Below are 12904 nucleotides of genomic sequence, written 5' to 3' on the forward strand. Positions count from 1 at the left end.
CATCTAGAGTCTCTCTCCCCATCCATTCGTTTTCCCTCTTTTCTCCCCATCCTTCCATCTGTTTTCCCTCTTTTCTCCCCATCCTTCCATGTTTTCCCTCTTTCTCCCCATCCTTCCATGTTTTCCCTCATTCTCTGCCATCCTTCCATCTTTTCCCTCTTTCTCTGCCATCCTTCCATCTGTTTTTCCTCTTTTCTCTTTTCCTCGAGGCCCGCCCTGCATGCAAGCCCCAGCCCCAGCCCCAGCCCCAGCTCCCATTGCCGGCCACTGCTGCTTTTCCTGTTGAGCAGCAGGGCCAGCACTACAACAAGAAGAAGCGCTAACGCTAAGGACAAAAAATATTTAAAAAAAAAAAAAAGTGCGGCACCGGCAGGCACTGTCTAGGCAGCCTTGAGGCATTGGCTGCTAGCTCTGCAGGCTCCTCCCGTCTCTTACGTTACTGCCCCTGTGTCGCAGGGAGGAGCCTGCGCGCCAGCAGCCAATGCCTCAAGGCTGCCTAGACAGTGCCTGTCGGTGCCGCACTTTTTAAAAAAAACATTTTTTGTCCTTAGCGTTAACGCTTCTTCTTTTTGTAGCGCCGGCCCTGCTGCTCAACAGGAAAAGCAGCAGTGGCCGGCAATGGGAGCTGGGGCTGGCGCTGGCGCTGGGCGGGCCTGGGCCCAGCCACGCCCACCCGTAGCCACGCCCCTGCTTCTTACCCCATACTGTCCCTCTTGTGGTCTTCGATCAGCCCAACAGAATCAGCTCGTAGTCCCATCTTTCCGAGAAATCCGTTACAATACTACACATCAACTCATTTTCTCAGTTCAAGGCCCCAAACTTTGGAATACATTACCAGTTCAACTACGTCTCTCATCCTCTTTATCTAAATTTAAAACTGACCTGAAAACTTTCTTATGTCATGATGCCTACAATTAAAATATACTAGGATCTTTGTGCGCTGCAGACTGGTTGCACTCTGGAACCCCCCCCCCCCCCCTCCGTTTGTACATTCCCTTCCCTTCTTTCCTTTCATTATTGTACTTCTTTCCCTCTTTCCTCACAGTCTGGTTTTACTGCACCCCCTCCCTCTTTAATATTATTTGTAAGATACTCAGACATTATTTGATGGGCGGGGTATAAACCCCTAATAAATTTGAAACTTGGTCACAGAATTATCCCCAACTTCATATCTTGGAAAGGACAGGTTATAGGAAGGTAATAGGCATGGACTACACCTTGCAGTAATACACAGTAAATTACTGCACACTGTCATCAATGCTGGATCTGGTGACAAAACCAACTGGGGATGGAAACAGATCTGAGAAAAATCACAGACAAAATAAATTCTCTGATATGAAATTTCTTCCTAGCACATTCAATGCATTTTGCTTTTGCTGACTTTGTATAAAATCTGATGCTCTGGGCTCTGCCTCTTCCAGTAATTAATTCAATAATGTTTCTGCTGCTGTGTCCATTTGGCATCTATTCAGTTCTTAACTGTATACAATTTGCTTTCCATAAGTCTAGTTCAGCTTCTAGACATGCTCTGCTCATGGATGATTGCAAGACAATATTGAAAGAAATGACTCAGAATATACATGTACAGGAACAAAAAGAGGTAAACTAATGGTTGTTTATTAATACAAAAAAAATCAATGTTCATGAAACATGCTTGAGGAATGTGTTATCTGTACTCAGGAATGGCACAGCCACAAATAAGTTAGAGAAAACAACAATACAGCATGTGGAGTGTAATTCTATTAAGGGTCGCCTATTTTTAGGTGGCAAGAATGCGTCTATAAAGAAAAGTAGGTGCTTAGTTTTCTTTATAGAATTTTAGCTTAATAGGTCAAATACTGTATTTTCATGTATATAACCCACACATAGGTATAACCCACATGCATGCATGCATATCCTGTGGAAAATAAGGAACCAAGTAAAAAAAGGTTTTGTATAGCCCGTACATCTGTATTGCCCGTGCATGCTCAGTTCTTTGTGCCGACATGAGCATACACAGGAGTGTGGTCATGGGTGACCGAGGCACACCAACAATGCCGGACTGGGGCAAAAGCAATTCCAGCCGACATGAAGGAAATTTACCACTTGTCCATTTAAAATGCCTAAAAGAAAGTTGTATACAGTTGACTTCAAATTATTGGCAGTCAAATGCGCGAAAGAATATGGAAATCGTGAAGCTGGGCGTATGGTTCCTGTTGATGAGAAGTTTATCCATAAGTGGCGTAAAGCTGAGGAAAAACTGAAAGAAATCCACCCTAGAAAGCGTGCATGGTGTGGAAAATCTGCTAAATGGCCCAATTTGGAGGCAAATCTGAAACAGATTGCTGCAGGGTTGTTTCCTTCATCAGTATAAAACAGAAGGCTAAATCATTGACATGAAGATCATTGATTTTTTTGGAGGAGTGAACTGGGTTTATAAATTCATGCGTTGGAATACATGCTGTTGCCCATGTATTTAAATGTCTCATAAGGAAGGAATGGGATAAATGGATGCATGAGGGCACACAGTCATTTACTCTGAGGAAACAAAAACGTGCTAGCTATGAAGAAGTCTGCTGCTTAATTGACTCCACATGGCAGGCAGTGAAACCACATTCAATTATCAACGGATTTCAGAAAGCAGGTTTACTTGGAGAACAGACTTTGTATGATTTTACTGATTAGAAGGATTATGAATTCAATAATGACGAAGCGGAGTCATTCGCTGCAGAACATTTCAACAACACCGGTGATGATGATACAGACTTTGAAGGTTTTCCTTCTAGCAATGAACAAGATAATGTTTGAGTCAGTATGAGGTACTGATGCCATAAACTTCTATTTTTTAATAAGAACTGTTTTATGTTGTCAATTTTTTGCTATAGATCTTTTCAATGTCTCCTTATACAGTATATTACCAAAAGTACCTATGGGCTCTTTACTAAATGCTTCTTGTAATGAAATTATTTTTTGTAAACATTTTGGGAGTTGTGGTTTTTTTTTTATATATATATAAAGAATGCCTTCTCCGAAGTGACCTTTAAATGTAATGACTTGTATAACCTGCACTGGGTAGTCACGGTCGCGGGTTACATGCACATAATTTAGTATTTTATAAAACGCATGCATAAATGTGTGCACCACCTATGCTCTACCCCAACTCCACCTAGCTGCAAAGTATATGCCATCAAATATTTGTGCATATTTACAGAATAGCATGTAGCCAGAAAAGCAAAGTTACTTACCTGTAGCAGGTGTTCTCTGAAGACAGAATTTAAAATCCTCAAAATGGGTGATGTCACCAATGGAGCCCTATGTGCAGAAAGCACAACTCCACTAATTTTTCTAAAAGCCTTTGAGCAGGCTCACCGTTTATGCACACCTGTTCTTGTCTGCTACTGACAACATGTGACCTCCTCTATTCATCACCACCTAGAGGAATACAACTCCTTGGGGAGGTCAGAAGGACCTCAGAGGACACCTGTTACAAGTAAGTAATTTTGCTTTCTTCAAGGGCAAGCAGGACTGCTAAATCTTCAAGAATGAGACTTGTATGCTCTTTGAGCAGGGACTGTCTTTCTTCTATGTTTGTGCAGCGCTGCGTATGCTTTGTAGCGCTATAGAAATGCTAAATAGTAGTAGTAGTAGTAGTAAATTGGTCAGCCTGAGGGCTGTCTTCCACAAAACAGGGGAAAATGAACGCGTGGCACTGCAACCAGCAGACACCAAGAAAATTTTTTTCAAGGCAACTAGCCTTTTTATCATAGTTAGAAGCCAGTCTGGAACTGAAGTAATGGATGTAGGGGAGATAGAATTAGATTCTAGTCCCAAATAGATTCTGGTGGACTGTCTGACAAAACCCACTGTCATGCCAAGAGCCTGCTTTAGACAATAATGTGATGTAAATGTATGGATAGATGTCCATGTTGCAGCCCTGAAAATCTCCTCTATGGAAGCTGACCTCAAATGGGTTACCAATGCAGCCACAGCTCTGACATTATGAGCCTTGACATAGCCTTCTAGAGTCATTCCTGCCTGGGTGTAAGTAAAGGAGGTGCAATCTGCTAGCAAATTGGAAAGTGTGTGTTTGTTGATGGTAGCTCCCATCTTTTTGGGTGAATTTTCTATGGGCTTTAGTCTTCTCCAAACAGAAGGCCAAGACTCTCTTGCAGTCCAAAGTATGCAGTGCACTTTTGCCTTTGTGGTCATGAGGTTTAGGAACAAAAATAGTTGGCAGAACTATTAACTGGTTAAGATGGAACTCCAGCACAACACTGGGAAGGAACTTTAGATGGTTGTACAAAACCACTCCATTGTTGAAATGTCAGGTTCTCAGGTTCAGAGCCCGCGGGGCTGGGCTCTGGAGCAAATGTGAGCCCTTGGGCTGCTGACGAGGAGCGACAGCAGCAGGCAAAACCCACCAACCAATGCTGGGCAGCACACCGGCACCAGCAGGGACTGCAGGAACCGCCCAGCGAGCCGGAACACACGGACTGTAATCCCCGGACTGGAGGACACAGGACTGGAACACTGGACTGGAATCCCCCGGACTGGAGGACACTGGACTGGAACACACTGGACTGGAGCACCCTGGACTGGTCTGTACAGCTTCACCTGCACTTAGCCACTGCCCCCCAAGGGTTGAGCCCCTGGGTTCGAGTGGCCGGCAGGACTTACTGGATGACACTGGATGACACAGGGACCAGGACTGGAAGCAGAAGTACTCCTAAATCCTAAACTGACCTAAGTGCTCCCAAGCCCTAAACCAACAGAAGTGTTCCTCACAGTAAACTAACAAAAGGACTTCCTAAGCCCTATACTAACAGGAGTGCCCCAAGGCACTGACCTAACAGGAGTGCTTCTCACAGCACCAAAAGGAAAAGCAGGGGAGCCACAAGGAAGAACAGGGAAGCTAAACACATAAGCTAATAAAGGTGCTTCCTAAGCACCAAACTTCAGCAGACCTAACACAGGTGCTCTGAGCAACAAACTACAGAAGCTCTACAACTCTAAACTAACTAGGGTGCTCCCACGCACCAAACAACCAGAAGAGCTCCTAGCACTAAAAGGGAAGACAGGGGAGCCATTAGGGAAAAACAGGGAAGCTAAACACGTAAGCCAAAAGTGCTTCCAAAGCACCAAACACAAACAGCAAAGATTGCAATGCTCCCAACAGCACAAACACCAGAAGTACTTCTAACAGCCAAAACTGCAGTGTTCCTAACAACACCAAACCCTGAAGTACTTCTATCAGCAACAGAGCTTCCAAAGCCCTACACACAGCAATGCTTCCAAAACCAAGAGGGAAAAGCAGGGGAACCACAAGGGAAAAGCAGGAAAGCTAAACACACAGTCACAAGTGCACACTGCACTAACACTAACCTGGACCTTTAGCAAAAGCAAGCAGGGAAACTAGACACAAAGTCAAAGTCAAAAGTGCACACTGCACCACCCTACCTAAAGCAAACATTGCAAAGGCCCTGTAGGAAAGAACACCACTTCCTTATCAAGGCCCTCCCAGATGATGTCACTCTCCTTAGACCTAGGCATAAAGCACACTGAAACCCAGAGAGGCCCAACCCACACCAATGCAGCACCGTGAAACACTTGAAGCCAGTACACCCAGAGAGAGGTAGAGCTAACTCAGTCCACACCCACAGCTGCAGTATAGAGAAACAATTAACCCCATGAGCTAGCTCAGACAGGACAGACAGAAGAAACGGAAGCCAGCTAAGAAGCTGACCACCAGGAAAAAGGTAAGTTTGAGAGGGGTCCTGACCACGATCATAACATGAAAAACTTAGTGTAAAGTGCCTGGAGTTCACTAATTCTCTCAGTTGAAGTAACTGCTACCAAAAACAAGACCTTCCAGGTCAGGTACTTCAAATGGCAAGTATCTAGTAGTTCAAAAGAAGCTTTCATCAACTTAGTACAACATTGACACTACAGGAAGCTTGTTGGGAGGCCTTAGAAAAAGCAAAAAACTAAAAGCTGTATAGAGATGTTTTTTCCTTCTACTTAGTGATAAACTTCAATTGCTCTCTGGTATACACTAACTGAGTTGGTTTTTAGACTTTCCTCTGATAGATGTAGAAGATATTCAACAGATTTTGTTTGGGCCTGGTAAAAGGATTTATGGCCTTGTCCTCATACCAGACAGCAAACCTCTTCCATTTAAATCCATATAAAAGGCAATTTTATAACTGGGTGTCTGCAGTTTTATACATTTTGCATGCATAAGTGCACAGAAAAGCAGAACTTATGTGCATAAGGGCACTATACATTATTCTATTTAATAGTGCATAAGTGCTAAAGTGCATAAATGCAAGGGAGTATACATGTGGGCCAAGCATGGAAGCAGCATAGGTGTGCCTCCAACTTATGTACAGAAATAGCATTCTGTAAGTTGCACGTGTAAGGTGCCAATGCCAACCTCTCAACATCCAAGCTATTAGGGCTAGAAACTCAGTGTTGGGATGCAAGCATTCCCCGCTCTTGTGTAACCAGTGCTGGAAAATATTCCAGCCTCAGAAGTATTCCAGATAGATCCATCCAGCAGAAGTGGGAACCATACCTATCTTGGGTACATGAGAATAATGGCTTCCTTGTCTTGTCTGAGTTTCAGAATGGTTTCCATTTTCAGTAGAACTGTAGGACATGCATACCAAAAGTCCTCTCCCTAATGCAGAAGGATGGGATTTGTGGATGGTTTGCCATGTTACCCTATCCTGGAGCAAAAACTGAAGAATTTTCTTGTTTAATGGGGTGGCAAAGAGAGCTGCTGGGGGCGTGCTCCACTCCTGAAATATTCCTTGAATGACCTCATCATTCAGTGTACACTCATAGGGTTAGAGGACTCAGCTCAGTTTTTCTGCTAGCACATTGTCCTTGCACATCAGATATGTGGCCCTGGGAAACATCCCAATTTACATGACCCAGTTCCGCAATCTGATGGCTTCCTAATACAGGAGATGCAGCCCTATTCCTCCCTGCTTCTTTATATAATACACAACTACTTGGTGGTCTGTTAGTACCAGGAAAACTTTGTTGAATAACCAATTTCTGGATGCCTTTTAGAGCACTCCAAATTACTCTGAGTTTCAGGAAGTTTATTTGATGAAGTTTTTTCTGAGCAGACCATGTAGTATTGGTGGAGAGCTGGTCCAGGTGAGTTCCCCAGCCCAGAATGGATGCAACTGTCATTCGAACAGCTTGAATTGGAGGAATTTGGAAAGGGATTACTTTTGCTAGATTGGACTGGATTATTCGGCAGGCCAGTGAGACCCAGAGGACTGGTGACATATATGATGCTGTAGAGATTCCACATAGATTGAGTCCACTGGGTAGATAAAATCCATTAAACTTGCCTTAATTGAGGTACGTCATTAGAGTAACAGGCAATGTTGATGCCACATGGCCCAACATTTCTCAACATTTGACTCACTGATACTTGCTGATGTCCCTGAATTTCTTCCACAAGGGAAATCACGTTGGTTATCCTTTGTTGTGGATGAAAGTCAGTTGCTTGAGTCATAACTAGCAAGACTGCCATGAATTCCAATTGTGAAGGGTTCACGTGTGACTTCGGATAATTTATGACCCCTAGCAATACTAGCACCAGAACGGTTGAGCAGGCGGGTCTTTCCACCCCTTCCCAAGCTGCATGCTTCATCAGCCAATTGTCCAAATACTGGACAGATATGCTGCAATGACCACTAGACATTTTCTGGCTAATATTCAGCACTATTTAACCAGCCAGGAAAACCTCCTGGCTGGTTAAATAGTACTAAGCTGGCTAAGCAATCATATTCAGCGTGGGATAACCAGTTATCTCCACTGAATATTAGCGCTCAGTGCATAGCAACTAACCAGCTATATCATGTGACATATGCTTCTAGCTGCAAATATTCAGCGCTTCGCCAGCTAAGTTTAGCAGCCTAAATAGCAGTCCTATCTTTGGCCACTATAAACTTAACCGACAAGCGCTGAATATTAACTTGGTCGGTTAAGTTTAAGCCGGACTAAAAAACAACCCCTCCCCCCCAAAACCGATATTCAATGCCAGTCACCAGAAATGGCCCAGCATTGAATATCCAGGCTCAACGCTGATCAAGGCACTTAGCTGGCCTGCCTCTTGTGGGCTGAATATTGACCAGCTTGTGAATATTCAAGGTGCTGACATGCAGCCAGATAAGTACATAAGTATTGCCATACTGGGAAAGACCAAAGATCCATCGAGCCCAGCATCCTGTTTCCAACAGTGGCCAATCCAGGTCACAAATACCCGGCAAGATCCGAAAAATGTACAAAACATTCTATACTGCTTATCCCAGAAATAGTGGATTTTCCCCAAGTCCATTTAATAACGGTCTATGGAGCAGGGACTGTCCTTCTTTGTTAAAATGTACAGCACTGCGTAACCCTAGTAGCACTCTAGAAATGTTAAGTAGTAGTAGTAGTAGTAGTTTTCCTTTAGGAAACTGTCCAAACCTTTTTTTAAACTCTGCTAAGCTAACCGCCTTTACCACATTCTCTGGCAACGAATTCCAGAGTTTAATTACAAGTTGAGTGGAGAAAAATTTTCTCTGATTCATTTTAAATTTACTGCATTGTAGCTTCATCGCATGCCCCCTAGTCCTAGTATTTTTGGAAAGCGTGAACGAACGCTTCACATCTACTCGTTCAACTCCACTCATTATTTTATAGACCTCTATCATATCTCCCCTCATTCACCTTTTCTCCAAGCTGAAGAGCCCTAGCTGCTCTAGCCTTTCCTCATAGGGAAGTCGTCCCATCCCCTTTATCATTTTCGTCGCCCTTCTCTGCACCTTTTCTAATTCCACTATATATTTTTTCAGATGCGGCGACCAGAATTGAACACAATATTCGAGGTGCATTTGCACCATGGAGCGATACAAAGGCATTATAACATCCTAATTTTTGTTTTCCATTCCTTTCCTAATAATACCTAACATTCTATTTGCTTTCTTAGCCGCAGCAGCACACTGAGCAGAAGGTTTCAACATATCATCAATGACGACACCTAGGATGCAGTACAGGTAGTGATGTGTGCTACAACGTATCTCAAATACTTCTGTGAATTGGATCTATCTGATATCAATTTGATGTGATTCTGTTGTTTCCATGCTGCATGGACCTTGATGGAGTATTCTGGGAGATGTCAGCTTCTGTTGGACTTTAGTCTGTAAAACAGAATGGCTTGGTTCTCCTATTTAGGATTTTGTTTATATGCTGACTGGAAAATGAATGCACACCACAGAATTCCTCAGAATTAGATCTGGCAGGAACAGGGCCCAGAAAGGAAGCCCAGTACTTTAACTTGAGCATTTGCCAGTTTCCCAACGTTTCAAGGTAAACTATAGAATGGTTTCCTAAGGAATATTTATGGGACATCAACATTTTTAGAGATTTATTGCACTGGAATAGAGAAAAATGCATCAAATAATACTCAGAACTGGCTTAGAAAATAGTAAGCAATGCATGTGTTTAGTTATGTCAGAAACAAATAAGTAATCCAAAATTATAGTGTGGTGCCCTAAAATTATAGAGTGGTTGCCCAGCCTATTAGTCTAATGAATGGGCAGCACTGTGCATGTACTACAACAACAAAGTACATCTGAATCTATTTTGAATGAATGGCATAAACCAAATGCAAATTACTATCATTACTATTATAAATAAGGTGGCTGTACTCTGCCAATCAGATGGTCTAAGCTGCCTGTTCTGACACATCTTTTATCAAAAGGGAGGTTGCACCCAGCAATCAGGTTGCACTGCACTTTAAATAGAAGTATTTTTCTTCTCTATTTGAAAGAAGTACCTGCTTTACATCTATACAATTTTTCTTTTGATATTATAAAATGCTTTGCTAAGCATAGCAACATAGTAAACAATGGCAAATAAAGACCAAAATGACACATCCAGTTGAGATTTGACCACTTTCTGACATGCAACCCAATGCCAACTCCATTTCACCATTTCATTTAGCTGTTCGCTCAACCTTTTTCTACCACTGTCTCTATATGTGATGCAAGCATGCCAAAAATCTGTTTCAGTGATTGTCTTCATCACCTAAATGCACCTTTGCTTGTTAGAAGACCAATACTTAACCTGACACCCAGGTCCTGTTTCAGATCTTATTGCTAAGCTCTGTAATAATATCCACAGTCACCAAGGTTAGCATTGCATATGACTTTCGGGTGCCACAGTATGGCAGAGGTGTATAAAAGGAAGAACATACTGGGGGGGGGGGGGGGGGGGCGGTGAGAGAAGGTGAGGCATGGAGGAAAGGAAAAAAAAGATATAAGGAAGGAAGGAGGAAAATCATGCCATATGTACTCTGGATTTTTGGCCATCCGAATGGTGGCATCTAAAAGTCCTCTCTTGGCCCTTGGAGAAGAAGGGAGATCACAGCTGCCCCAGGTGTTTGCTATGAGGCTGTACCACCCTGTACAGGGGGCCTGTTCTGTCCTCCCTTACAGGCACTGCCTGGGGTAGCTATAACCTCATTTCTGCTCTGAGGACTGTAAACAGCTATGCTCCAAGGATTGCCGCCCTAGCTGTGAGCCCAGCAACTTGGATCGGGGGGGGGGGGGGGGGGAAGAAGTACAGAGAGGACTTTTAGATGACACCATTTGGGTACCCAAAAGTCACGCACCAATATGTATAAGTGACCAAATGGCAGTACCTATACCGAGGTGCCTAAATAGAGGTGCCCAAGAGTCCTGCTTCGAAGTTAGTGAGCGAGTTATAAAAAAAAAAAATCAGCCGCTCCACATTGAAGTCTGGGTTTTACTCATGGCCCTTTCTTGCAGGTCACCCTCCCCTTCTTGGAAGCCAGGTGATGTTGCACCACTGCTGTTTAAAGTTTTAACTATCATTCCACATAGGTCGTGGCCCCAATACAATCATATCATTGCTGTGTAGGCTTGTAGCCAGTTTCCAATCAAATTACCCTAGTGCTCTGCAAAAATTCTTCTTTCCATTATGGATCCTCTGTGCTTATTCCATGCTTTTTTTTTTTTTTTTTAATTGCATAACCTTTTTTTGTCTCTGCCATCTCCTCCAGGAGTCCATGCTATGTATTCACCATCCTTCCCATAAAGGGTTTTTTGGCCAATTTGGTCAAGATTAGTTGAATCTTGTAATTAGCCCCCAACACCTTGCAATTCTGTGATGAGAATTGCAGAAACTGACCTCAGAACAAAAATTACCCTGGCTAAGGCATGGCTAAGGCATGACACATTAAAAGCAATCACAATCTATGGCTGACAACCAAGATATATCTTTAGACTGGATTGGCTGGTTTTTCTGCTGTCTGTCAATGCTTCCATATTAGTTGATGTCTGCCATTGTCTTTTCCTGTTGAAGCTCTTCCCACCCTTTGCCCAACACAGCTATTTCTGCTGCTGTATTCCCCCCACTGTTCCAAGGTACAGGGAGCACTGTTTTACTTGCCAGCAGAAAACTGAGCGACCTGACAGTATTTTCTGTAGGGGTGGACTGACCATTCAGGCAAATGGGCAGTGCCCATAGGCCCAGAGGCTCTCCACCCCCACTGCTGCCAGCCCCCGAGCCTCAGTGGACCCTCCTTGGTCCCACCTTGAAGGGCCCTGGTGGTCTAGTGGCTCCTGCGGGGGCAGGAAATAACAACACTCTTTCCTGACCGCTGTCACTATTCTGCCCACCACCACCATGTTTTAAAAATGGCTGCTGGGGTTGATACTAGGATGAATAGTGGAGAGACTTGAGAAGGGAGAAAGGAGGATAAATGGAATGAGTGAAGCACACAAACTGGAATGAAGAGAGGATGAGAAAAAAAGAGAGAGGGGGAGTACAGGGAGGCAAGAGGAAAAAAAACAAGGAGACAGAAATGGAAACAGGTTGTTATAGAAGATGGTTGAGTAAGAGGAGAGGTAAAGAAAAAAGGATGCGAAAAAAAAAAGCAAATAAGATTGAAAGAAAAATGCTAAAATAGAGACAGAAAAATAATTGAACCAAAGACAGCGGAGTGGAGGAGTGGTCTAGTGGTTAGGGTGGTGGACTTTGGTCCTGGGGAACTAAAGAACTGAGTTCAATTCCTGGCACAGGCAGCTCCTTGTGATTCTGGGCAAGTCACTTAACCCTCCATTGCCTGCCGCATTGAGCCTGCCATGAGTGGGAAAGCACGGGGTACAAATGTAACAAAAAAAAAAATTGACCAAGATATTCAATGAGAACACTGAAAATGAAGCTGTTTAAAAAAAGAGTCTTACTAAAAAAACACCTCTTGTGTGTTAAGCACTAAGAAGTGTATGATTATGTAAATATACTACAGACTTGCTGCATAATCTAAACAGCCATGCCCCTGAACTATCCCAGCAGCAGTCACCTTTTTAATATAAAAAGTTGTATGTCATCGAGGCCCTGAGCATTATACAGTAAGGCGGCACTTCCTGTCCCAGAATACAGTAGAGTAATTGTTTACTACTAATACATATTAAATATAAAGAAGCCTGATCATTTTACCTCATTCTTCTCCAGACTACACTCTTCCATCATTTTATCACCCTGTTCCTGGAAAGTGATGATGATAAGGGCCACAAAGATGTTGACAAAGAAAAAAGGAAAGACCACAAAGTAGACAACATAAAAAATGGACATCTCCATGCGGTTGCTACGGCTGGGCCCGTGATCTTCCTCCGTTACATCCACAGAGTGCTGCAGCACCCTATAACCAAGACACATCAAAACAAGAGTTTAAACACTAGCATCTCAGTATTAGGCCCCCACAGTTAGAAGAATTTTCAGCCAACCTTAGGTGCCTAAGTTTTGAACTAAAAATTCAGCTAATTTTAGATGGCACCTAAATTTAGGTATGTTATTTTATCATCTGCATTTAGACACCTCAGGGGTCCTTTTACCA

At 43.2% G+C, this 12904-nt stretch overlaps 1 protein-coding gene across 1 annotated transcript in view; it reads right to left on the bottom strand.

The window, feature by feature from the left end:
* CACNA1E (calcium voltage-gated channel subunit alpha1 E) overlaps positions 1-12904 on the bottom strand; it is a 786482-nt gene that overhangs the window by 115384 nt on the left and 658194 nt on the right. The window contains exon 29 of the mRNA XM_030206580.1: positions 12508-12709. Within this exon, the coding sequence (XP_030062440.1) occupies positions 12508-12709 (202 nt within the window). The remainder of the gene's footprint in view (positions 1-12507; positions 12710-12904) is intronic.

This window comes from Microcaecilia unicolor, chromosome 6 (genome assembly GCF_901765095.1).
Source record: "Microcaecilia unicolor chromosome 6, aMicUni1.1, whole genome shotgun sequence".
Taxonomy (NCBI): domain Eukaryota; kingdom Metazoa; phylum Chordata; class Amphibia; order Gymnophiona; family Siphonopidae; genus Microcaecilia; species Microcaecilia unicolor.